At 33.8% G+C, this 27,275-nt stretch overlaps 1 protein-coding gene across 2 annotated transcripts in view; it reads left to right on the forward strand.

Annotated features, from left to right (window-relative positions):
- Positions 1-201: 201 nt before the first annotated feature.
- The window catches only part of ELF1 (E74-like factor 1 (ets domain transcription factor)), a 57,642-nt gene continuing 30,568 nt past the window's right edge, over positions 202-27,275 (forward strand). For both annotated transcript variants that reach the window (XM_008588874.1, XM_008588875.1), the window contains exons 1-2: positions 202-503; positions 19,897-20,077. In XM_008588874.1, coding sequence (XP_008587096.1) covers positions 432-503; positions 19,897-20,077 — 253 coding nt within the window. In that variant the 5' untranslated portion in view covers positions 202-431. The remainder of the gene's footprint in view (positions 504-19,896; positions 20,078-27,275) is intronic.

The raw sequence follows: 27,275 nt of genomic DNA on the forward strand, positions 1-27,275 counted from the left end.
TTCAGAGAAAATGTATATCTAACTTTTTTAAAAAACCTGTGTTTATTAGTCTTGTTTTTCATTATTTTGTTTAAAACCATTAGCAACAACAACAAAATACTTTGGAGATACTGCCCTCTGTATCAGTTGTTATATTCTAAGTGGATTCTAAATGGGTGATTGCTTTTTCATAATTAACTTAAGCTTTTGTTTTTTTCAGGCCAAGAAGTTTGAGAGAAGAAAAATTTCAGAAAAATTGCTTCGGTTTGAGTAGAACATCAGTGAATGAAGAAAAACTGAAGCACTTTTCCTAAAGAAAATCTAGGTACACAGTAACTTCACAGACTTAGCTGAAGGTTTTTACCCAAATTGGCCACTGGACTCTGCTGTCTTGATACTTGAACGAACTATTTGGAATTTTTCTCATGTGGATCTAAGGGGAATGCTTTATTATGGCTGCTGTTGTCCAACAGAACGACCTAGTATTTGAATTTGCTAGTAACGTCATGGAGGATGAACAACAGGTATGAGACCAAGAGAACATTGGATTTTAATAAATTTATTATGATTTTTTCCATTTGTGTCAGAAATTATTTACTTTAAAAGACAGTCTTAAAAACTTTAGGGTTAGGGTTAGATATTGGGAGATAATATCTTATATTTTAACTACCAGTTAATTTACTAAGTATAAATCTTATCCTTAGCTTTGATGTGATAACAAGGAAGTAACACTTTTGTTTTACTGGGTTCAGCTTGTTTTTCTGTAAAATGAGACTTAACAGTGAATACCTTAAGTAATTATTTCAAAGTACTTTGAAAAGTTCTAGAGAACCTAACTTTTAATGTATGTGGTTAATTAATAATTATAATTGTGCGCTTTTTCTTAAAGCGGTGAAACGATGTTTGCAGTTCCGTAATCATACATCATTTCAGTTCAAAGCATGTGACTTTGAGGAAGCTCCTTACTTCTCTAGATCTAGATTTAATCATCTGTAGAACAAGGGGATTGAACTGAAGAATTTCTAAATAGGTTTTCATTGAATTGATACAAGATATGCAAATTACTGTTTTCAGAATATAAAAAAGACCTAAGAGATATTGAGTAAAGGACCTAAGATTAATTCTAACCTGCCTCCCCATCCCCCCAAAAAAGGGGCTAGGGGAGGCTAGGGTTTCTTAGGACTTTACAATTTACTTCATTTTAAACAGGTTATATGGGGAATTCAAGACATGATGTGGGAGAAATAACTGTTGGTGAGAAGCAATGTACTAGGAAAAGTATTTCGAGAACCAGTAGGTTTAATATCTGCCTAAAAAGGTTGATTTATATATTGAAATAAGCTTAATCCTAAATGCCTCACTTTAATAGGCCAGTTATAATATGTCATGCTTTTATTCTAGAAACGTAGTTACTACAAATAATAAAATCAATTCTTTCTTTTGTTAGGACAGTATAATTTCTTAGCTGTTTTTACTGCCCATTGAAGTGACAGAATTAAAGGTTTATAAATAAACCTACAAAAGGTGAGAATTTTTGTATTAAGTTGCCTTAAAATCAAGATGAGCTTTGACTAGAGAAGAAAAAGGTTTGAAGGAGAGGATTGCTTGGTCTCAATTAAATATATATTAATAATGATAGAATTTAATCGGGAGATGATAGAAAAGATATTTCAGGAGGAGAAAGTGTTTTGAATTTGTTTTAAGACAGGGTGTTTACATATATATTGAAAACAGTGTGTTTATTATGCAGCCCTTTTAGATGAAAGATCCTGTTATAGATCCCAGGCTTGATGTGGTGAGGTTTGATCTCAGGGTGTGGCAGCAGAGGACAGAGCTCTAAGCCACTCAATTTTGATACTCTTTTGACCATGAGAAGTGCATTTTACATTATGGTACCATATTCATACATGTGTCTGAATAGCCTTAAAAAAAGTTTTGCAAAACAATGCTTGTGCACTTACTACGTATGATGCACTTAGTATATCTTGAAAGGTTATTGATGTCTTTGGAAAGGGAGATGGTGCTTTTAGCTTAACATCAGCATGTAAAAGTACATATATGTATTTTCTTCAGTTATTTTTTTCTAACAGAATGAATCTATATTAGTTTTGTACAGGTATTATTATAAGGATTTTACAAATATTAGCCATGTGAGGTAAATACTAATATCCGTATTTTACAATGAGGAAATTGAGACATAAAGAGGTTAAGTGACTTGCCTAAAATCATACAGCTAGTGAATAGTGGAGCTGCAATTTGAACCCAAGCAGTTTGACTCTTACTAATGATGTTGTATACTTTTGCAGCTATGCATAACAATCTTACTGAATTATTATCACTGTCAAAATGTTTGAAGCCATTGGCCAGGTTTAGAGTTCTTCAATCTGTGGCCATGAGCATAACAAATTTAACTGCTTCATGTGACGGTAGATTGGTAGTGTCAGTCTCATCTAACACTCATCTAGATGAGTGTTAGCATCTCATCTAAACCTGTGGCTCTATTTCCTTATTTGTTTGTTTGTTAATTTGTTTTTTATTTTAATATAAAAGTAATAACTTTCCGTTTATAAAAGTCACCTAATACAAAAATGTATAAATTAGTGAAAATCTCTTTTCACCCTTATTAGCTAATGCTGTTCTCCTCCCCCAGAAGAAACAAGTATTAACTATTTGATATGTAATTTTTTAGACAAAAGTCTAAACAAATGAACGATATGCCTACATACAAAACTACATACAGAGGTCGTTTTTAAGATACAAATGAAGTTATGCTAAACCTTTTTTGTGACATGTCTGTTTTCACTTAATATGTTATAAATATTTCTGTGTGTATATGTTGGCTCCACATCATTTGCTTTTCTATATGATGAATGGCATATTATTTATTTTATCAGTCATTGATCATGGCTATTACCAGTATTTTGTTATAATATATGAGTACAGTATTGCAGTGAACATCTTTGAGGAGTCAGTAAACCTAACTAGTGACAGTAGTGGTTTAAGAGCTCAGGTACCAGAGTCAGAACACCTGGGTTGAATACTGGCTCTACTGTGACCTTAGGCAATTTACTTAACCTCTCTGTGCTTTGGTTTATAAATTTTATATCTGATAGGGTATTCCTCCCGACCCCCCAGATTGGGGTAGGCTTTTTAAATTTTACAGTTAGCTTGTTAAGTTACATAAAAATCCTGTTGGGGTTTTAACTTTTCAAAGTTAAAAGGTATTTATGTTTTTAAAAATAACTTATTCTATTTTATGATCCTCTATTGGTTGATTCTTTACAAAATCACTGTTTCAAGGTAACAGATAAGAATATATTTCCTGTTTTCAGTTATGGTCTGTGGTTATAAATGTAATTGTTTAAAGAATCCTTTAATGTCTAATTGCCAGCACCTTGATCATTTTTCCTTATATCAATTTATACTCTTCAAAATTGCTTGGAACTCTTGGATAGAGATAGTGGGGGTGGGGGAGTGGAAAGGAAATATTAACACTCGTGGTGCTGACAATTTAAAAGTCTGTTCTTGCCATCTATTCTAAAGTGGGAATATTTGTAGCTGAGAATGAAAGCACTTCTATGAGAGAGCAAAACCATCAGTATGGAAATAAAGTATACTTTTATGTGAAGGTGCTTTGGTTTTAACTTATTAAACAGGCATGTTTGGTGAATGTATGAGAGTAAGAAAGCTTGAAGTCTGTGGATACAAATTTCCACAGAGAAGGAAACTTGACTATATACTCAAATATTCTAGAAGTTAATTCCATGAAAAACACCTGGTAGTTTAGTACTTTTTATAATTTTTGATATGTTATTACACTGTATGTTTTTTCAGTTGTGTTTAAAAGAAGAACTTCTGGCAAATCATAGTTATTTATGCCTGAAAGACTTAGGTCGCTAGGGAGAAGCTTGGTGACATGCTTGGAAAAAATGAACTAGTGGAACCAATAGTTTTATAGAATCTCATCATAATATAAGGAGATGGTCTTAGGACTTTCCTTCCTGGAGTGTAAATTGGCTTGCTCTGACTGCTAATTCCTAGTGGTTAAAGGATGACAGTGCCTTGCTGTGTTTTTAACAAGTTGTTCAGTGATTTTTTCATGCAGTATTTGCTTAGAACTTTCCTTCCTAGAGTGTAAATTGGCTTGCTCTGACTGCTAATTCCTAGTGGTTAAAGGATAACAATACCTTGCTGTGTTTTTAAGAAGTTGTTCAGTGACTTTTTTCATGCAGTATTTGGGAATCACTACTCAGTGTAACAGACATAAATGCAAAGTGCTGTGGATACAGGGAATGGAGCATTGCAACTTTGGGAAAGCTTCACCATGGAACTTATATTTGAATGGATTTTGAAAGAGGATCCAGTTTATCTGACAGATGAAGAAGGGGAGGTGTTCCAGAACAGCAGAATGTACCAAAACTTTAATGAATTTTTCTTGACTTCATAATCAGTCCAAATACCTTAACTTATTGTTAGAAGCTTTTCCAGTGTGATTGTGTTATACTTTTATTTCTTGTACTATGTATTTTTGCCAGCCTACTGTTTTCCCAAATGTTTTCGTGCTTCCCTGTTTGTTCAGAAATGACCTCCTGCATTCATACCATGTTGCATGTTTAAATTCTAATTATTTTTCAAGGTCTTAGAACAAAAAGTGCTTATTCCAGGAACTCATCCTAAAATCATTTTTTAGGAATTAATAACTTTATCCTGTTATTCTTGTATCACTTATTGTTCATGTCACACATTTGCCATGTTGAATTTTCATATACACGTTACTAATTTCCCCCAAGTAAGTGCTAAACTATTTGAAGAAAGGGATTACCTTTTCCCCCCCTTTATGTCCCCCAAAGCATTTAATATTATTGAGTCCTCCTAGAGATTTTTCTTCCTCCTCTTAATCTGTTAATAGAATGATCTGTTCTCTAAAATAGATAAAATTTATCCATTGGTAAAAATATATATGTTCAGTTGTGGGAAATATGTGTTCAGTTATGGTCCTTCTCACATTAGAAGATCTTTGAACGATGAGAGGTGATACCTTGCCCCCACAACTCTCTTGACTACAGTATATATTTTCCTGGGATCTTTTATCTACATCCTCATTTAGTGCATGAGCAGTGTGGCCATGTCTCTACAATTCTAAGACCAAAAACAAATATACATGGAGTCTTTTTTCTGATGATATTTGGAACTGTTCGGTTGTACATGTTCAGTGAAAACCACTGCAAATAACTTTTGAAAATTGTCATTGAAATTGTAAATAAACAATCTATTAAATGAAAGTGTTCACTTTTATTAAATCTAGTTGGTGGACATGCAGGTGCTTTTATTTTTTTCTCTACTCTATTGTATATTAACATCTTTTTTCCAAAATAAAAATAATCAGAGAGAAGTTAATATTATCTATATAGAGCTTTCCTGTATCTTTGGAGAACTCTTCAAGTTGCAAAGGGAGTTTTTGACATGGTTCTATTTTAAGAATGAGGGTGTATGTATGCCATTTTGCAGCTAGGATGGTAAGATTCTGAGAGGTCAGAGATTGAGTGTACCTATAAAATAGGTAGAAGGAATGAGTCGATAGTATTCTATGTGTAACTTATTCAGCACAGTGATGTGTGGAGTTCAGGAAACTGGAATGATGCTACTAACCTGTAGATGGACACAGTGGATCCTCTGTTAATTACATAAAATTCCAGGTTCTACCTACTTTGGTTGTCTTCTTTTTTAGTCTTGGCAGATCAGACTTAACAAATCCATTTTGAAAAGCTTGGTCATTTGTAAAACTACCCCTCCCCCACCCAAGTAGTACAAGCCTGATTGCCTTTAGGGGAATTCTGACTTTGCATAAGGCCTGAAGCAATCTTCGTGTTAAGTGAAGGGACAACACTGCCTGCAGTCTAACATTTGGCCTAGCTTATCTCCCTGCGAACTACTGGCAGCTAGGAAGCTGATAGTTATTATGAAAGAGGAGTTGGTGAGGGGAGTAGAAATTTATTAACCTCTTTTGCAAAATCTTTCTCTAAGTGCTCCCCAACAACCACACAGAGGCCCAGTGATAATGTAAAAATGAAGATAGATGTGATTGAATAGGGTAAGTCATGAACTAGATTGGCTCTAGAGACATTCAGTGATTAATCCTAGTAGCTAGTGTTTACTGAGCATTTTGTCCTGTGCACTGTGCTATGTCCTTTACACAGATTATCCTATTTAATTATTATAGCAATCTTAAGAGGTAGGTACTCTAATTCTTACTTTACAGAAGAGTAAAGTGAGCTTCAGAGAAGGGAAGCAACTTGTACTTACATAGCAACTGAGTGGTAAAGCTGGGAAATATTACACAGCCTGTGCCTTCAATTGCTATTTGAATAATGCTAGCCACTGCTACATATAAGTGGTGAAAAAGTAGTTTTAAATATGAAAGAATTATTATTTTGCATTTATGATTTTAGCAAAAAAAACCCCTGTTATTCATTCTAGTTAATTTGTTAGTGTAATTACAGGTAGACAATTCTTATGCCTGGCAAACCTGTGTATATACCTTTAAAAAAATTGACAGCTTTATTGTGATATAATTCACATACCATATAATTCACCTATTTAAAGTGTACAGTTCCGTGGGTTTTAGTCTTCACACAGAGTTGTGTATCCATCACCATAATCAATTTTAGAACATTTTTATCATTGCCGAAAGAAATCTGTATTTATTAGTGGTCATGTCCTATTCCTCCCTCCTCCTCCTCCCAGCCCGTGGGAACCACTAATCTACTTTCTATCTCTATACACTTGCCTATTCTGGACATTTTATGTAAGTGGAATCAAACAATATGTACTATTTTTTGTCTGTTTTCTTTTACTTAAGGATAATGTTTTCAAGGTTCATCCAGGTTGTACCATGTATTGGGACTGCATTTTTTTTTTTTTTATTGCTGAATAATATTCCATTGTAGGGATATAGCACATTTATTTATCCATTCTGTATAATATTCAAGAGAACACTATTTTTTAAAAATAAGGTTTGTATTGGTCATTTTTGTTGAAAATATAATTAGCTATTCTCCCAGAAAGTACTCAGATTTAAAAAATCTGTCATATTGATTCTGTAAGGGAGCCCTTTCCTTTAACATTATAGCATTTTGTTTGTTTTGACCTAGTTTGACCTGGCATTGTTCAGGTTTTTTGGAGTAACTCTAATTTCTAACATTGTCTGTTATCATCTAGTGTGACTTTTCAAGTCTGGGAAGGCTTTGTTGTCACTAAACTGCCTATATTCACAGATACCTTGCCTCATTATAGTCTATGCTGTGTATATATTATTTAAGATTCTTGTCAAAGTCTATCTTTTAGAAGCAAAAATTGCCCCTTTAATTATGATTTTATTTAAATTCATTGAGTAATATAGAATCTGCATGTTTAAAACATTTATCATTCTGGTGGTGACTACTGTGATGTTTATTACCTACTTAGTTTGTAAGTAAACATTTAAACCTGGTTGAAATTTATTACATCCTCTCAAATCTACCTGTTTCTTTACCTCATAACTGATTCTGTTCACATGTAGTCACACACACACCCATAACCCAGCAATGTATTAAGCTTTTAAAGTGGGCATTCCAATAAGAAAACTAAGATTATTTTCACTGAGTTTTTTCCTTTTTGAGATGTGTGGCCAAATTGTGATTTGTCCTGGCTGAAAAAAGAAAAATCTGGGCAGGCTAAAGAGGACCACTGTCATGAAAGAGCTACATTAGGATTAGACTTTTTAAAAATAACTCCACAGGGATTTACAGTGGAATTTCAAATGTTATCTTGGGGAATTCTGAAGAAAAGACTTCCAGAAAAATGGAACTTAGACCTTTGTATTTTTTATAATGCTGTACAAGAGAGAAGCCAGGCTTGTCCAGAAACACTCATCTATCCTGGAGCTAACAGAAGCAAAACAAACTTATTTCAGCTGTAGCTCTAAATCAGTGTTCATTAAGAAGATAGCATTATAATTTTTTTTTTTAAAGCCAAGCTTTGCCCAGGATGGAACTTTCAGTGTGTCTATAGTTTATCTGTATGGTCCTATATGTAAGGTCTGTGGTAGTGGCTGAGCTTGTGGACTCCGGAGTTGGATTGCCTGGCTTCAGATTTCAGCTTGCCTCTTCCTGTCTGGTTTACTAGTTAAGTGTCATCAGTATAGCTTAGTGTTTATTGTGGGGATTAAGTGGATAAGCTATATGAAGTACTTAAAATAGTAATTATTTTCATCATTGTCATCATCACCACATTTCAAGTACCATTTTATTTATAGTTAATTACATTGATGAACTTTCAAAGATATAAAGAACACTTTTTACACTGCACTGTAGTGAGTTTCTTTTTAGTCAGAAGTACTTTGTGTTAATTACCAGAGACTTGAATCCTCTTTTTCCCTATATTAAGCCACATAACAAAATATTTATCTACGCTATGATATTTATAGTAGGTACATAATCTATAAAAACTAGGGTATTGAAGAAAGAAGGTCATTGCGAACTGAGGAGACTAATACATTTAATATCCTGGCACTGCTTTGGATGTTAACCTCTGTGCAAAGAAAACATTACCAGCTTTAGTCCTAAGTACAGTGTGTGCTGCAGTGTAGAGATAATTCTGCCTAACATTTTGTACAGCCCTTTGTAGTTTATAAAGTCTTCTGCATACACTTTGATTCTCACAAATCATCTTCTGATAAAGTATTCTTCCCATATTCTATAGTATAATATTATCTTGAATTTATTACTAGATAACTAGAAAACTTATATTAGAATCTTTCACCTATGATAGATTCGTAGGTCAGGGTTTCAAAGGCACCCAAAGTAATTACTCTTCAAAATAATCTAGCTTAGTTATTAAATATGACTGGATTCCAGTTCTGATTTACTGATAGTCTTTTAGAGTTCTACTAGTGGATAATCTGCCTTATTGTTCATTTATTTCTTCATTAATTTTCTTGACAATACTTGATTTGTTTGTTTATATTTTTATAAGGGATGATTGGATGATGCAGAGCTGTATGCAATTTAATCTTGGAGCTACTGCTTTGGAGTATTTTTAAGTTTTTGGAATCTAGATTTGGTATTTTGCTTGAAATGAAAATGTGCTAGTAACAACAAAAGAAAATGAGGAAATTGCCAGGGAACAATCCCTACATGCATAGAACTAGTAGGCCCGAGTAGTTTCATGGGGGAGTTATTTTAAACTTTAATGAATTACTTAAACAGTTCATTTCAGAGAGCAAGTGTCCTAATTCATTTTTACAAAGCCAACATAACACTGATACCAAAACCTGGTGAAATGTGCATGTACATATGTGAACAATAGCTCAATCTGAAGATGAATATTTTGTTTAAATAAGATAATAAGAGTGAATATTTATTGTTGCTTATCCTAGCCAGGCCCTGTATGCAATATGCATTTTCTCTTTTGATTTTCACTGTAACACTTATTGTATGATAACTCATGTTATCCATCTCTTACAAATAAGGAAATCCTTTATAATGAAGAATCTCAGAGAGGTTGAATGAAGGAATGAATGTTGCCCAGAAACAAAGTGACAGCACTTGCATTGGAATTGAGTCTCTGATTAGAAAGAGCCCAAACTTAACCATTATGCTAGGGTATAAGAGATGAAAGGAACCTGAAAGGAAAAAGAGAATCTGGAAGATTATTAAGTAAATTGTCTTTTATGTAATTATACCTGGTGTAAGTGGGATTTTCAGTTTTGCCCAAATATTTTTATGTATCAAAATTTTAAAAACTAAATTCACATGCTACACTTGTAGTCAGAAAAACTATGATGTTTTTATTAGATAGACAAATGTGTTGGGTGGTATGTACTACAGCTACACAGACTTTTTTGCCTGGCTGCTAAAACTACTTTTTATTTTCTTTTAAAATAAAGAATAGGGCTGGCTGGTTAGCTCCGTTAGTTAGAGCGTGGTGTTATAACACCAAGGTCCAGGGTTCAGGTCCTGTACCAGGCAGCTGCCAAAAGAAATAAAGAATAGAAGGTGTGTATAGGGAGCTTGAGTTAATCAATACAAATAGGGCCGGCCCGGTGGCGCACTGCTACAGTGTGCCGCTTGGAAGCGCGGCGGCGCTCCCGCCGAGGGTTCAGATCCCACGTACAGACCGGCAGCTCACTGGCTGAGTGAGGTGCGGGCGCAACACCGAGGGTTGCGATCCCGTTGCTGGTCCTGGTCCGGTACGGGCGCGACACTGAGGGTTGCGATCCGTTACTGGTCACGAAAAACAAAAAGGAAAAAAAAAAAATCAATAGAAATAGTCTCATTTGCAGATAATGAAGCCATTTTATTTGGCAGATTTTTCAAAGTATGCAGAGAATTTGGCTGTGAAGAGTCTTCATAGAAAACTTTGTTCTGGACTTTAGGGATCTGCTGTACAACCCTAGCTTTTTTATGTAATACATCAATTATATAAAATCATTAAACATGCACTTTGGAAATTGGTAACAGTGGGACCCCTTTGGGAGGGGCACTATATGGAAAGGGGGCAATAATGTTTTATACTCTTGGAATATAAATATATTTGTATATTATTTATTCCCCCAAATAATTTTTTAAGTGTACCATAGGTGCTTACTTAAAGGATTTCAATTTTCATTTTATTCATAAGTCATCCTAAGTTTTTGTTCATGTACATCCACTTAGATGCATTGTGTCTAGAGATTTCCTTTAATTTTATTATGGTTTACATGAAGTACTGAAAGAATGCTATCATAGTTTTTGATCTGGTTCAGCCAACTGCTTTGCTCCCGCCTCTGCCCCAGAACAATGCTCAGAACTTAGAGAAACCAGGGAAAAGTATGTTGAAAACATTTTGAAGTACTATTTCTCCTGTCAGGTGGACCTCTGCTCTTTAAACTTCTTATTGAAGTATAGCATAAATATAAAAATATGCATAGGTTGTAAGTGTACAGTTCGGTAAGTGTTCACAAAATAGACACACACATATATATATCAGCTTTTGCTTTTAGTTGAAGGAAAATGTTGCTAAGTGTGGATGGTTACATTTGTTCACTAATTTTCTGAAAAGACTGTTCTCATGAAGAAACAAAAACAAAAGCCATGCCTGTCAGCGTCAGATTGTAGTAAGCCAATTTTTAAGAGTGTTTGTTTCTATCTAAAATAAATATTGAAGGACTTTAATCATCACAATATTTTATTGATTGCTTATTGTATGCCATGCAGTGTTACAAGTGATTTATTTGCATGTTATTTAACTCTTACATATCTAGAAGATACTGTTCTTGTTTTATTTATTTTTACATGCTATTTAATTCTTAACAATTCTAGAAGATATTATTCTTATTTTATTTATTTATTTATTTTTGGTGGCGGCCAGTACAGGCATCAAACCCTGGACCTTAGTGTAATCAGCACCACATTCTAACCAATTGAGCTAACCGGCCAGCCCTTATTATTTTTATTTTAGATAGACCCAAACACTCAAGCTTAGAGAGGCTAATCTGCCTGAGTTCAGATACCCAGGGCATGGTGGAGTCTGGCCTTAAAAAAGAGCCTGAGCACTTATTGTTACACCCTGTTTCTACCACATATATGTGTAGTGCAGTTGCTGCGTAAAATATTGTGAGATCATGTAGTGATAGAGTAAGATGCTGGCTTTTTGTTTTTGTGTTTTATTTTTTAAATCAAAGATGAAGAAAGTCATTTCAAGAATAAGTCAGAGGTCCTCAAAGCAGTGTCTTCATAGGATGAGGCTTTGGAGCTGATATCTGATTGGAAGGCAGGCATAGGAATTTGTCTCAAAGAAGTGTTTTCATAGTGAGTGTACTGTGTTTAGTTGGTATGTTTGTAAGAGAGGACTGGGAGTCAGGGGAGCTATTGAAGACCATGGAAGTAGTAAGGCCTCAGACCACTCTAGTGCCTTGTTATGATACAAAGATATGATCTGAACTTCTTGAAAATGTGCTCAATTTGTACCTGTCTTAAAAAAGGAATATCTGCGTTGGGGAAAATTTTAAAGACGGTTTTTAACCTGCTTTTTGTTTCATGAAAACATTTGATCAATATTTCATTTTAAGCTGTTTCCTAGAGGACCTTGGCAGGATGTTTCACAGCTGTCATGTAACAGATTGAGCTCTGATGTTAGAGAAGCTTAGCTAACAAGTTATGTGGAAGCTCAAGTACTTTTTTATATCCAAAAACCTGTTGAACAAACTTACTTACTTAATAGAGTTGGAATAATGATCCATAGTTTCTTAAATATTCACCTAAGACCTTGGATTGCATTACGTTGAGAGAACAAGCAAGCCTAGTTAGGGGAGTTACACATTGTACTGTTCACATTGGTCACTTTCCTTCTCTTTTTAACTTGATGATATTGCCACATATTTGATTAGCTGCAACAAGTGGAAACTATATAGCAGACAATAATGAAATTTGGGGAACTGTTTTTCTGTTTTGTTAAAACTTGGTTTGATTTTTATTATTGCTAAAAAGTTTGCCAAAACCTTGCTTTCAGTGTATGTCCTAAATTAACCTCTAATTAATAGAGAAGGGAAATTAGTATATGTATTTTTCTCTCTGGAGCCATTAAGACCTTCAGTAAAGTTAAAAAACAGTTAAAAGTCAGTTTATCACTACAATTTAATTTGCTTCTAGAAATTGAGCCTTTGAAAACTCTGATCTTTGACAGACTTTAATTCCAAGAGATCTTCCCTCTCTAGTCCCCATGGTTTATGATTTATTTTGGTTCTATTCCAGAAACAAAGAGGAAGATAATCTGCAGGTGCCAAGCAGCAAAAAGCTCATGATAACTGTTTGAATCATTGGTAACCCAGATGTTAGCATGTATAATTAGAGTTGACTCAATTTAGGGAATGTACTTTTGAATGTTGTAACTCTTCAGAACAGTGGTTCTGAACCCTGAATGCAAATTGGACCCACCTGGGTGTCTTTAATAACAGGCCCTAGTCACATCCCTAGATATTCCCATATATTTCATCTCATGCTAGGTTAAATATTGATATTTTTAAATGTTTCCCTGTGTACAGCCAAGGTTGATAAGCACTTGTAAAACTTAGTGAGGTTCCCTGATCAAATAAAAGGTAGAAGAGATGCTTACTCTGATTATTTAAATGAGGAGAGTTTTTAGAGATGTTTGGGGAGTCGTTTTTTTAAGAAATAGCCAAATGGAATAATATTTTTGTTGGGGCATCCAATAAGCACTGACACCTTCATTTCTTAAAAGGAGTTAATAGATCTTATTGTTAACTATTAGGAGTGTAGCCATTTTATGAATAGCTCTGACCTTCCTCTTTTAAATAAATCTTGGGAAGGGGTCTGGTGGAAATGATGTAGTAAAAACCGAGGTGGATAAAGTTTGATGATTTTCAGCCGAGAAACCCAAAGTATAATGTCTAAAATAATCTCCATTTAGAAACACTAATAATATTATATTCATATATCTTTTTTGCCATTAGCTATAGAAGTTATTTAGGGGGGAGGGAACCTATTGTCAAATGATGGGCTTAAAGCTAAATTAAATTCAGTCCTATTATGGGTTGAATTGTGTGTTCACACACACCCCTAATTCATATATTGAAGCCCTAAGCACTAATACCTCAGAATGTGTCCTTACTTAGAAATAGGGTTGCTACAGATGTTATTACTTAAGATGAAATCATACTGGAGTAGGGTGAGCCTCTAATTCAATATGACTGGTATCCCCATAAAAAGGGGAAATTTGGGCACAGACACATTCAGGGAGAATACCATGTGAACATGAAGACAGCCATGCCAAGGAGAGAGACCTGGACCAGATCCTTCCCTCACAGTCTGCAGAAGAAACCAACCCTACCAACACTTTGGTTTCTGACTTTTTGTTTCCAGAACTGTGAGACAATAAGTTTTTGCTGTTTAAGGCACCCAGTTTGTGATACTTTGTTATGGCAGTGCTAGAAAACCAATACAAGTCCCAATATTTTATCTATTTTAAAATCTAAATCTAGGAAGATTCAACATTTGAAATTTTACCATGTCTTCATTTACGTGGTAGGGAACTTATGTGGTAAGTTCTCCATAACGAATTTTAGAATGCGTGGTTATAGAGTTCTTAGGTTCCTGATGACTCCTACTTTAGCCAGTTGCTAGTCAATCTAGTTTAAAGGGCTGTTAGTTTATCATGAGCCCAGATCAGCAGATGGTTTCAGTAGTGTGCGTTTTCCTTCCATTTATGATAATAGAGGGAGACAGTCTTTCTAGTTACCTGAGAGGTGTTTCTTAAATGTATTTTATATATATAGATTCAGGCCTCTTACCTAACTATTCATATTCTTATGAAAACCCAGAGTTGGTCTATTTATGTATGGACTGATAGCATGTTAGAGAAATTAGAGGTGAATTACTTTGAGTATGCATCTTCATTCCAGTGGACTAGAAAAGAATGGCACATGCTTCTCATGAGGACAGCATGTTGCTGCCTTCTAAATTATGAAACCAAGCATCTCTTTTCATTCTTACTTAAGCTTTTGCTTCAAAGGAAACATTTTTTTCTCTCTATATTTGTGTGTTTGAAATTTTTCTTAATAAAGTTTTTAAGTTATTAAATTCTTTGAACTGAAATTTAAAAAATGGAATATGATTGATTATTCATTGACTGTCTCTGTTAGGGAACAAAGAAACTGGTAACAGTGGTTGCTTCTGGGGTGGGCAATGGAGTCAGAGTGGCATTGATTGTAGTGGTATCTGGCAGGGTGTTCCTGAGACGTGTAAATTCTGGAGAATCATCAGCTCCTCCAGTCTAGTTAAAGGTTAGTAGAATAGAACAAGGAAGAAAGTAGTAACAAGTATCTGTAGTTATTTGAAACTCAGGAGCTTTATAGATTCTGAAAAAATTTTGGAAGTATCTCTTGTAACAGACACGCTCTAACCATCCTCTGTCCAAAGTGTAGGCGCCAAATACATTTGGATAGGGAGGAATACTTTGGTCCTATTTGGTGAAGACCGCTCCTGTGAATTGTGTCTGACATGCCTCTGTCTCTGACTTAGTGGGTGACCTTGCATAGGTTTGTTAACCCTATTCCTTATCTGTCGCTAGACAGAGTGATGAGCTCTGTTCTTACCTAGTGCATAGAGTTGTTGCCACATAAAATGAAACCATGTGAAAATTGACTCAAATATGGCTCAGCCTTGTTAGAAGAATACTAGGCCTTAGAGCTCTTAGGAGAGAAATATTTTAACGAGCGCATATTCATGCTAGGTTGGGTTACATGTGCTTATTCACATCTCAAAAAAGGGAAAGGCGGAGACCTGGAACATCTCGGAGGTGGTGAATACTAACTCTTCAAGTCTGCAATAAAAAATGACCTCTAATAAAACTACACTGCAAAAAATGGGAAAGAAACAGAATGGGAAGAGTAAAAAATTCGAAGAGGAAGAGCCTGAAGAATTTATGGTGGAAAAAGTCCTGGACTGATGTATAGTGAATGGGAAAGTATTTTCTCAAGTGGAAGGGATTTACAGATGCTGACAGTACCTGGGAACTTGAAGAAAGGTTAGATTGTCTGGAGTTAACTGAAACATTTCTTAATTCTCAAAAAGCTGGTAAAGAAAAAGATGGTACAAAAAGAAAATCTTTATATGACAGTGAATCCAATGATAGCAAATCAAAGAAGAAAAGAGATGCTGTTGACAAATCAAGAGCCTTTCCAGAGGCTGTGATCCTGAGAGAATAATTGGTGCCACACACAGCAGTGGAGAATTGATGTTCCTCATGAAAGGGGAAGATTCAGAGGGCAGACCTGGTGCTGACAGAAGAGGCAAATATGAAGTGTCCTCAAATTGTAATTACTTTTTATGAAGAGAGACTAATTTGGCATTCTCATCCAGAAGATGAAGTTCAATAATTGTTTGCATTGCTTTATATATATATATATATATATATGTATGTATGTATATGTATGTATATATATGTATGTATATGTATGTATGTATATGTATGTATATATATGTATATATATGTGTATATATGTGTATATATGTATATATATACACACACACCCAGAAGCATAGATTGCAGATATATATAACTTGTGTATGTAAGTATATATTCTTATAAGCATATAAGTATAGATTTGCAGAACTAGAGATCTGAGATTAAATATTTCCCTTCAGCAGAACATTTAATGATTTTTATCTTTTCTTAATTGCATTTTTTATGCATCCTAGACCTATCACTAGTATGTGAGCATCATTTATTTTAATAATATTCGATAAAATAGTGTTAAGAAAAATTGTAAAGTATTCATATAATTATAGATATTCTGTTATAAATATAAGCATCAGTTTGGAAAAGTGGGGCTATATATGGAAACTAATTTATTTAATAGAATATACGAATAGGTACTATACATCTATGGATCTTATTTTTAAACTTTTGAAATTTAAATTGCTGAGTATGTTTTCTTAAAACTGGACTTAGAAATTTTTTTTTCCATTTAGGACTAGTTGAAATTATTTTAATATTGAACAGAAAAGTAAACATTGAGATCTTAGAAAATTATGGTATGTATGTATATATATATATGTATGTATATGTATGTATGTATATGTATGTATATGTATGTATATATGTATGTATATGTATGTATATATATGTATATATATGTGTATATATGTGTATATATGTATATATATACACACACACACAGAAGCATAGATTGCAGATATAGATAACTTGTGTGTATATATGTATGTATATATGTATGTATATAAAATATATTTAAAATCTGGGTCTTGGTTTTTGATTTAGTAGTGTGAAAAAATAACTACATTCTAGTGAAAATCAAGTTTGATATGTTCATTTTGAAAATAGTATTGGGGTAGTTGTTGGGTTCTTTTGCATCAGTAGCATTGGTGACTTTGAACAAATAAATAAAACTTTCTGTAGTTGCCTCCTTTATCAGAAAAGAACATTTGATACCATGGTATATTATTTCCTCTGCATTAGAGAACACCTTTTCTAAATGTTGGGGGAAATTTCAAAAGTCATTACTCAGTCAGAATGTATGTTTAACTCATATGCCTAAGGACCACATTCACCAAAACAAAAACCATAGGTAAGGTCATGTTTCTGAGATGCCATCATTCTGAACAACCTAAGAAATAAATCACTTAAAGTTAAAGTGATTTTTTTTTACTGAAACCATAGCCTTTCAAATTATATGATTCTGTAATTGGATAATTTAAAAGTAGAGCCATATCAGAATCCATATCTATAGTCATATAAATGAAACTGTTTATTTGCAAAATTCCTGAAAGGATAAATTTTGTCACTACCAGCAACCTATCCAGTTAAAGAAAGTACACAAATCCTGGTGTTTTAATTAGCTAAGCAAGTCTTAGTTAAATGGACATTTAAAGATTCCTCTAGTGAGCCATTCCTTCACAAAAAGTTGAAATCCCTGTGTTGTATTGACTAAAAAGTCATGATTTATGGAATGTCTAAGACTTGGCTCATAGAAACATAACCAGATGGTTAGAGATGTTAGTAGTTTAGGACTCACTGGCATAAATGGGTAAATAAACTTTTGTAATCCAAACTATTGCCCTGCATGCTTTTTCTTTATCCCTCCTCTTTCCTTATAGGGAGGCTCAGTCTTTTAAGTATTTGGGCTACTGGTTCAGCAGAAGCCAGGAAAACAATAACTTCGTAGTAATCAGAATATCACCCAACTGCATATTGTTTATTGTAAATACTGGTGAACAGACATCAATAAATAGTTTTATATTCCTTTAAAAAAAGGGGGGGAGAAGACCAATGATAATACTTTGCTTTAGACATTTTATATGATATTTTCTTTATTGTTTCTCTGTATGTGTATGTTTTACAGTATAGTTTATGAGTCTCTTAGTTTCTGTTTTATAACTTATTTTAAGATTTGAGGAGCCACTTACTTCTGGCTAACTTCTTTTCTGAAACAGGAAGAAACATTTTGAAATAAAACAATCCAAATGTGTTTTAGGGTTATTACCCAGAAATTTTAGAGCATAGCGTTCTTGAAGACAAGGATAGTACCTTAGCACCTATGGCATATATTTAGTTTAGGTAATTAAATTCTTATGATAGAAGTAGTATCTAACCTCAGTGTGCAGTTCAGTAAATATATTACTTTTAAAAGATTGAGGCTTAGTTATAATAAAACCATAAATAATATTTTCAATATAACAGACTTAAGGAAAATAGCAAAGCACCTCACATTATTATCTATGTGCAGGAACTTTTTCTTACATCTAAGAGAGTAGTACTTTATGGGGAAATGTTTAGTTAAAAAACAGTGTGTTTAAACACTCTTTAGTTATCTTCCCACAAGATACCTATTAATTACAAAAGGAAAAATATTAACTTTGTTATGAAGAAATCTGGTAGACACCACCTTAACTAAGTGAATAGTTAATATCCCCAGCAATGGGACAAATAGATATTTTGGGCCTCCTAACATGATGTATTTAAAAGGACATAACATCATTTCTTTGGTATTCCTGCCAAAAATGCAAACTGAATCTAGTCACGAGAGAATATTATACAAACCCAAACTGGGGGACATTCTATAAAACAAATGACCTGTACTCTTCAAAAGTGTCAAGATGTGAAAGACAAAGAAAGACTGAAGAACTGTTCCAGAATAAAGGAGAAGAAACTGTTCCAAGTTAAAGGAGCTGTCATTAAGAATCATGATATTTACTAAATGAAACCTACGATCCTACATTGGATTCTGAACCAAAAAACACTTCTTTTTTTCATTTTTTATAAAGGATATTAGTGAAACAATTGGGGAAATTTGAATAAGATCTATGGGTTAGATAACAGTACTTTATCACTGTTACTTCCCTGGTTTTGATACTTGTACTACCTTTGTATAAGTTAATATTTATGTATTTAGGAAATAAGCACTGAAATATCTCAGGTTAAAGAAGTAATATGTCTTTTACTTTCAAACAAAAAAATAAGATAGGAAGAAAATTATAAATAGATGTGATTAAATGTTAGAGTTGGGAAAATATGGGTTAAGGTTGTATGGGAATTCTTTGTGCTGTTTTTGCAACTTTTCTAATTCTGAAATTATTTCCAAATAAAAAGTTCAAGGAAGTAGTAGCTTAATGAGGTTTGTCCCTAACTAACTGATTTTTGAGTTAAAAACCTTCTGTGGGTCAGTTTTCTCATCTGTAAAATGAGGTTGCTGTACTGGATTAAATTTTAAGGGTCCTTTCAGTTACAAAATTCTGTGATTTTATAACTAGACATTAGTAGTAATAATTTGTATCCTTAATATAGGCATGCTTAAGGAGGACAATAATAGAAAATGAAAGTTAATTTTCCCATTTGAGTCAAAAGCTGTTGTTAAAACAAAGCCCGTGTGCCAAATAATAGTTTCATATTTATTAAGCTCACAGATTTTTTTGTGTGCCAAAAAAACTTGTATTGAGATTTTATTTAATTGTACATGTCATTTGTGTTCATGCTTATGCATTAAAGACATCTTATTAGTTTTTTTATTTAATGTTATTTTAAAATGTACTTTTGTAGGATTACCCAATGAAAACTTGGTTATTAAGACCCAAGATTAATAATGAAAATTTATTTATTCTTAGAGTCTGGTCATTTAGCTCACTTAGGAGAACACGGTGCTGGTAAACACCAAGGTCATGGGGTTAGGATCCCCTTACCAGCCAGCTGCCAAAAAAAAAAAAAATTTATTAGATACATATTCTCTGCAGCCTAGAAGGACTGTCAAGCTATGAGTAGCTGATAATATAAAAATTAAACCTATGTCCAGTATAAAATATTTTTTGGTTGTATTTAACAAAAACAAAACTTTATTAATCTGTTGTTTTCCACAACCCCTCCCAGCTTGGTGATCCAGCTATTTTTCCTGCCGTAATTGTGGAACATGTTCCTGGTGCTGATATTCTCAACAGTTACGCTGGTCTAGCCTGTGTGGAAGAGCCCAATGATATGATTACTGAGAGCTCACTGGATGTCGCTGAGGAAGAAATCATAGATGATGATGATGATGACATCACTCTCACAGGTGCGTGTGTCTCCAGCAAAACCTTGTTGCAACACAGTTTTAGGTAGTGGCCTAGTCCTGAGATTTTTGGAGCATAAAAAGTCCCTAACTTGGTTTTGAGTAACTTCATTCCCTGCAGAACCTAGAGCCTTGGGGGAAGAAGGAAATTACATCTTCTGTTTCGTGTGCTGTGTTTCATACTGTTTTCTTACCTCTTCTTTCCTAAGTATATTGAGGTGAACGTGACAAAACAGGAGGTATTTAAGAGGAACCAAACCTACTCAATTCATCAAGTCTTCACTGAGCACTTTCTTATATACATAGCTCTATAGTTCTGAGAACAAAATGAAAAGCTGTTTATAGCAATAGAGGTAGGAATGTTCTTTTCTTTCTACTGCCACAGGAAACAAAATAGTAGGCCATGACCCAAAGGTACAATAAGGTCCTGGAATTTATAGAAGATTTCTCTTCTGGTTCAGTCAAAACTAGTAAAATACTTCAAACTTTAAGAGTGGACTACATAAATGTGGGGTAGTGGTAATGATATTTTCATCAATTTTAGAAACTGGTTCTTGCTTTGTGTTTTATTACATTTATATTCACATGTCTTGGCAAATATTGTGGCTGCCTTGTTCTAAGCTTTACCTTAGCATCTCCACAGTGCCTGGTATATAGTATGCATTCAGTAAAAATTTCTTGCTACTAAATACTAAAACTTTTGAAGTTACAGTAACTAGAGTAAGGTGGTATTAGTGAAAGAATAGTAAATTGGATTATTACAACTGAATATTAAGTATAGATGTGAGTTCCTGTCTACTTAAGAAGTTAACATGTTTCAGTGACATTTTAAATCAGAGAGGAAAGGAAGAATGACTGGATATCCATTTATTGGGGAAGAGAAAAGAAAGTTAGATTCCTACCTTAATCATGCTCAAAATAACATAGGAAATCCCTAATGGATTAAAAAGTATAATATAATGGGCTGGCTCATGGCTCACTTGGGAGAGTGTGGTGCTGTTAACACCAAGGCCATGAGTTCAGGTCCCTATATAGGGATGGCTGGTTGGCTCACTTAGGAGAGTGTGGTGCTGTTAACACCAAGGCCATGAGTTCAGGTCCCTATATAGGGATGGCTGGTTGGCTCACTTAGGAGAGTGTGGTGCTGACAACACCAAGTCAAGGGTTGAGATCCCCTTACTGGTCTTTATTTAAAAAAAAAAAAAAGTATAACAAATGAAACCATAAAAAAAATGAAAATTAGTCATGATATTATGAGATCCCCTTACTGGTCTTTATTTAAAAAAAAAAAAAGTATAACAAATGAAACCATAAAAAAAATGAAAATTAGTCATGATATTATTAATTAAATCTATACCTTATTTGATTTTAAAGTAACAAAGGATTTCCTAAGCATTTGGAAAAAAGTACAAAGGGAAAAGGTGGATTGACTTGCTAACATATATTGAAAAGTTCTTTATGCCAAAAAACAATTTAATGAAGTAAAAAGGCAAATGACAGATGTGTAAAACTATTTACATTCTATATGGTAGGTAAAGGATTAATATCCTTTATGTATGTAGAGCTCTTACAAATCAGTAACAACCTTAAATAGGCAAAGAATTTGAACAGTCATATTAATAAATAAAAAAATACAAATGTCCAATAAGTTTGACCAAGAGAGTACTTTTTTTAGTAAACAAATAAATGCATTGTGAAATTTTTTAAAAAATATAATTTTTACCCATCATATTGAAAATAAACAAAAAGATGATAACTTTGTGGCACAGACCAGGTCCAAAGGGGGGATAGAAATGGGATGACATTTTTGTCTTTGTGCCAAAAAAGTTCTGAGCATGGTTATATTTGTGGGTGGTATGTAGAATCTTATAGATTGGTGAAGGAGACAGAAAACTAGAGATTGGAAAGGGGGTGAAGAATTGTGCATTTCTGTTTTCTGTGTATTTGGAAAAACTAGACCAGAAACAGTATTGTAGGAACTCATGATGGAAGCTAGCAATAGCTGGAGTAAGGAACATAAGATTGATTTGGAATTGAATAAAACTGTAGTTAGTAAATTCAGTAATGATAATCAAAATAGTAACTATCAGTTATTGAGTGCTGCCCTGTGATAGTTTTTTTTAACTTTTAATTTTAAATTGTTTTTACTTACAGAAAGTTGCAAAAGTAGAACAAAGAGTTCTCCTATATTTCTTATTCTGCTTCCTCTGATGTGAATATTTTATATAACCATCATACATTTATTTATCAAGAACAGGAAATTAACACAGGGTACAATATTATTAACTAAACCTAGACCTTATTTGTATTTCACTAGTTTCACACTAGTGTTCTTTTTCTGTTCCAGGATCCCCTCCAGAATCACACATTTCATTAGTAGATGTTTCTCCTTAGTCTCTTCCAGTCTGTAACAGTTCCTTGTCTCTCATAAGCTTGACACTTTTTTGAACAGTACTGGTTGTTATTTTGTAGAATGTCCCTCAATTTTAGTTGTATGTTTTTTCATGATTGGGATGAGGTGTAACACATTTTTGGCAAGAATACCACAAAAGTGGCATTATCTCCTTCTCAGTGCATCATATTTAATGTGATAGTTTATTTATTTATTTATTTATTTATTTATTTATTTATTTATTTATTTATTTATTTATTTATTTATTTATTTATTTATTTATTTATTTATTTATTTATTTATTTATTTATTTATTTATTTATTTATTTATTTATTTATTTATTTATTTATTTATTTATTTATTTATTTATTTATTTATTTATTTATTTATTTATTTATTTATTTATTTATTTATTTATTTATTTATTTATTTATTTATTTATTTATTTATTTATTTATTTATTTATTTATTTATTTATTTATTTATTTATTTATTTATTTATTTATTTATTTATTTATTTATTTATTTATTTATTTATTTATTTATTTATTTATTTATTTATTTATTTATTTATTTATTTATTTATTTATTTATTTATTTATTTATTTATTTATTTATTTATTTATTTATTTATTTATTTATTTATTTATTTATTTATTTATTTATTTATTTATTTTTTTAAAGATGACCAGTAAGGGGATCTTAACCCTTGACTTGGCGTTGTCAGCACCACGCTCAGCCAGTGAGCGAACCAGCCATCCCTATATGGGATCTGAACCCGGGGCCTTGGTGTTATCAGCACCGCACTCACCCGAGTGAGCCACGGGCCGGCCTGTAATAGTTTTTTTAAATGTACATTATCTTATTTAATTCTCACAATACAAAAGGAAAACTGAAGTTAGAGAGATTAAATTAAGTGACTTGCCTAAGGTTGTATACCAAGTGGCAGAGCCCCCATTAAGACTAGGAAGGCAGATATTGGATTTTTAGGAGAATGAATTGCTTCTTCCTTTCAGTGCTTCACTCTCTTGTGTTTAGATGTGAAGACAGTAGATGACAAGGTACAGATAGATTCCTTCCTAGAAAATAAAACTGGTGTGGAATGGGTCCAGCAAGCAAGCCATATGTTGAAAATCAGATTTTCTATTTGCGTGTTTCTTCCCTTTCCCCTTTCTTATCTCTCTCTTTAATTCTTCCATCCTTGTCTGAGCAATGTCATGAGAAAGTGAAGAACCTTGTAGCCCTTCTTATTGCAGAGCAGGGAAGGGAGAGTACTGTGTGCCTTTGAGAACTCCAAGGGAAGAAAGAGGTAGGGATAGAAAGATTTGTTCTTACATAACGAAGTACCGAAGATTGGGTGGCTTAAACAAGAGAAATATGTTTTCTCAAAGTTTTGGAAGCTAGAAGTCCAATGCCTTTGAGAACTCCAAGGGAAGAAAGAGGTAGGGATAGAAAGATTTGTTCTTACAAGTGTTAGGTGGCACTTCAGATGATGTATTAGTTTGCAAGGGCTGCCATAACGAAGTACCGCAGATTGGGTGGCTTAAACAAGAGAAATATGTTTTCTCAAAGTTTTGGAAGCTAGAAGTCCAAGATCAAGGTGTTGGCAGGTTTGTTTTCTTCTGAGATCTCTTTCCCAGGCTTGTGGATGACCGTCTTCTCCCTGTGTCTTCATATGATCTTGCCTCTGTACCTGTGTCCAAATTTCTTCTCAGAAAGAAACCAGTCATATTAGATTAGGGCCTGTCCTAATGAACTCATTGTAACTTAATTAACTTTTTAAAGACCCAGTCTTTAAATATAGTCACATTCTGGTACTGGGGCACTTCACCATATGAATTTTGAGGGTACACAGTTTAGCTCATAATAGATGAAATTAGGGAATCATTGTTAATGTTTTTAAGATATGATAATAAAATTTTGTTAGACTCCTCATCTTTAAGATACATACTAAAATATTTAGAGATAAAGTTTGGTTTCTTGGAGTCCCTTAAAATAATGTGTGGAAGGTGAGGACTTGAGGGCAGTGAGTGGGGCATGTATGAAAGAAGATTGACCATTTGTTGGTAATGGTTGAAGCTGGGCATGGACACATGGGGATTCATTATACTATGCACCATAATTTTGAATTTGTTTGAAGTTTTTAATAATAAAATGATTTAATGATTTTAGGGAATTTGAAGCTTATATTAGATAGCAGGTATCATCTGTAATTCCAGATTTCAAATTTTCATGTTTGTCAAAATACTTTCATCTTTAATTATTGATCTACCTCATATCAAGTTTGATATAAATTTGAACCTATAAAAAATGTGTAATGACAAAAATTTATGTTGGAGTTCCACATAAATTTTCATTTGGAAAAAGGGTTGTGCTGCTAAAAATTTTTGAAAGTCATTAGACTAGGAGCTCTTATCTATGTGGAAATTCTTCTTCCTTTACTACTTGAGAATCTAAATTTGTAAGGAGATGGTAGAATTTGTATTTCCACAAGTGAAAGGTAACTATGATAACTATATTTATTAGTAAATCTTCTCTTTTAAAAAGTACTATTATCTTTCTCCTCATTCATACTTACTGTTGCCTGTTTTTACAAGGTCAAACATAATTTTTAGTAATTTATAATAATTCCAAATGTTTTTAATGAACGCTTCTTAAATTAGTATAGTCCTAAACATCATTCATTTAATGAAGGGCTGGCATTTTTTTTATACTTTTAAAAGCTGGATGTACCTTTTGTTTGTTTGTTTTCTTTCCTGTTTCGTAAAAGACCTGCCAATTTAAGCTGAATGGAATAAACAAAGTTTTGCAAATTAGACCTTTGATACTGAACACATTTAGCTTGCCTCACATCTTTGAAGTTCAAAAGGTGTAACATATATACAGCTATTATAGCTCTAGGCTATAGAATGATCTCCAGTGTATATTAAATTAAAAAAGCACAGCTAGATGGTGAAAATAAGCCCTATTGGTGTACAGTTGATACAGGAATCTATAATTAATGATGATTTACTGCATAATACCAAATGACTAGAAGAGAGGAAATCAAATGTGTACATCACAAAGTGATTGTTTTGCAATGATGAGTCTGCTAATTACGCTGAATAGAACAGCACACATTGTATATATGTATTGAAATATAACTCTGTACCCAATAGATATGTACAGTCAGTGTGTTTCCATAACAATTTTCTAAAAAATGTTAAAGGTCAGGATGCTAACTATTTTGAAAACTGATAAATTAAGGTAGAGAATAAAACTTATGCTGCCTTCCCTATATTCACTGAATTACCAAATATTAGATGAGGAAAAGATTCACTTTATAGTAGTATTCCAGCTAATAAATGAGAAAGGAGTAAGAATATCAGCATTTTGGAATGCCTAATGAGTTAATTAATAGGTCTGTGTATTGAGTATCAATGGTAATGACATCACGAGATAATCAATTATCTTAGCCTTTTGATGGAAAAACATTCCATCACATATGAAAAATAATCTTGCCAAAAATGATTAAACTAGAATTTGATTAAGCCTTAATACTAACTCCCAGTTTAGATGAAATATAGAAAAACATGTTGATGGAGTTTGAATGTGTTGTCCCCTCCAAAACCGATATGGAAATTTGATCCCCAATGTGGCAGTGTTAGAAACTGATTGAGTCTTGGGGGCGGATCCCTCTTGAATGGATTAATGCTGTCCTCGGGAGAGCAGAGAGTAATGACTGAGCTCTGTTAGTTCCCATGAGAGCTGGTTGTTTAAAAAGACCCTGGCGCCTCCTCTCTCTCTCTTGCTTCCTCTCCCACCATGTGATCTGCTTGTACCTGCTGCTTTTCTGCCATGAGTAGAAGCAGCCTGAGGCCCATGCCAGATGCAGCTGTCCCAGAATCGTAAGCCAAATGAACCTCTTTCCTTTATAAATTACTCAGTCTCAGGTATTTCTGTTATAGCAACACAAAACGTACTAAAACAGAAAATTGGTATCAAGGAGTGGGGTGTTGCTATATAGATACTTGAAAATGTGGATGCAGCTTTGGAACTAGGTAATGGGCAAAGGCTGGAGGAGTTTAGAAGACTTAGAAGAAGAGAAAAAGATGAGGGAAAGTTTGGAAGATTAGAGATTGGTTAAATGGCTGTGACCAGAATGTTGATAGAAATGTGAACTGTAAAGACCATGTGGATGATGAGGAACTTATCAGCAATTGGGGCAAAGATCACCCTTGCTATACTGTAGCAAGGAATTTGGCTGCATTGTGTCCATGTCCTTGGATTTTGTGAACCAGAGTATCTGGCGGAAGAAATTTCCAAGCAGCAAAGCATTAAGGACGCTGCATGGTTATTTCTAACAGCCTATGCTGAGTTATGGCAGAAAAGGCATGATGTAAATCCAGAATTTAAAACGGGAGCAGAGTGTAAAGATTTGGAAAATTTGCAGCACAGCCATGTGGTAGAAAAGCAGAGAGCTTGCAATGGTGCAGCCCAGTGACCATTAGCTAAGAAGATTAGTACAAAGGAAAGGGATTATCAAGCAAAGGAGAAAAAGGCCCTGAAGGCATGCAGAAGCCTCTGGGGCCAACCTTTCCATTTCAGGCCCAAAGGCCTAGGGAGACAGAATGGTCTTGGGGAACAGGCCCAAGGCACCCTCCATGGGCTCGCTGCCCAGGATCACCTTGAGAAGCTGCTTCCAGCACCAGCATCCCAGCTGCTTTGGCTGCTCCAGCTGTGGCTAAATTGGCTCCAGGTGTGGCTGGACCTGCAGCTTTGGAAAATACAAGCCAGAAGTCTTGGTGGCGTCCACGTGGTGTTAGGTC

The sequence above is a fragment of the Galeopterus variegatus genome, unplaced genomic scaffold (genome assembly GCF_000696425.1).
Source record: "Galeopterus variegatus unplaced genomic scaffold, G_variegatus-3.0.2 Scaffold5079, whole genome shotgun sequence".
Classification (NCBI taxonomy): Eukaryota; Metazoa; Chordata; class Mammalia; order Dermoptera; family Cynocephalidae; genus Galeopterus; species Galeopterus variegatus.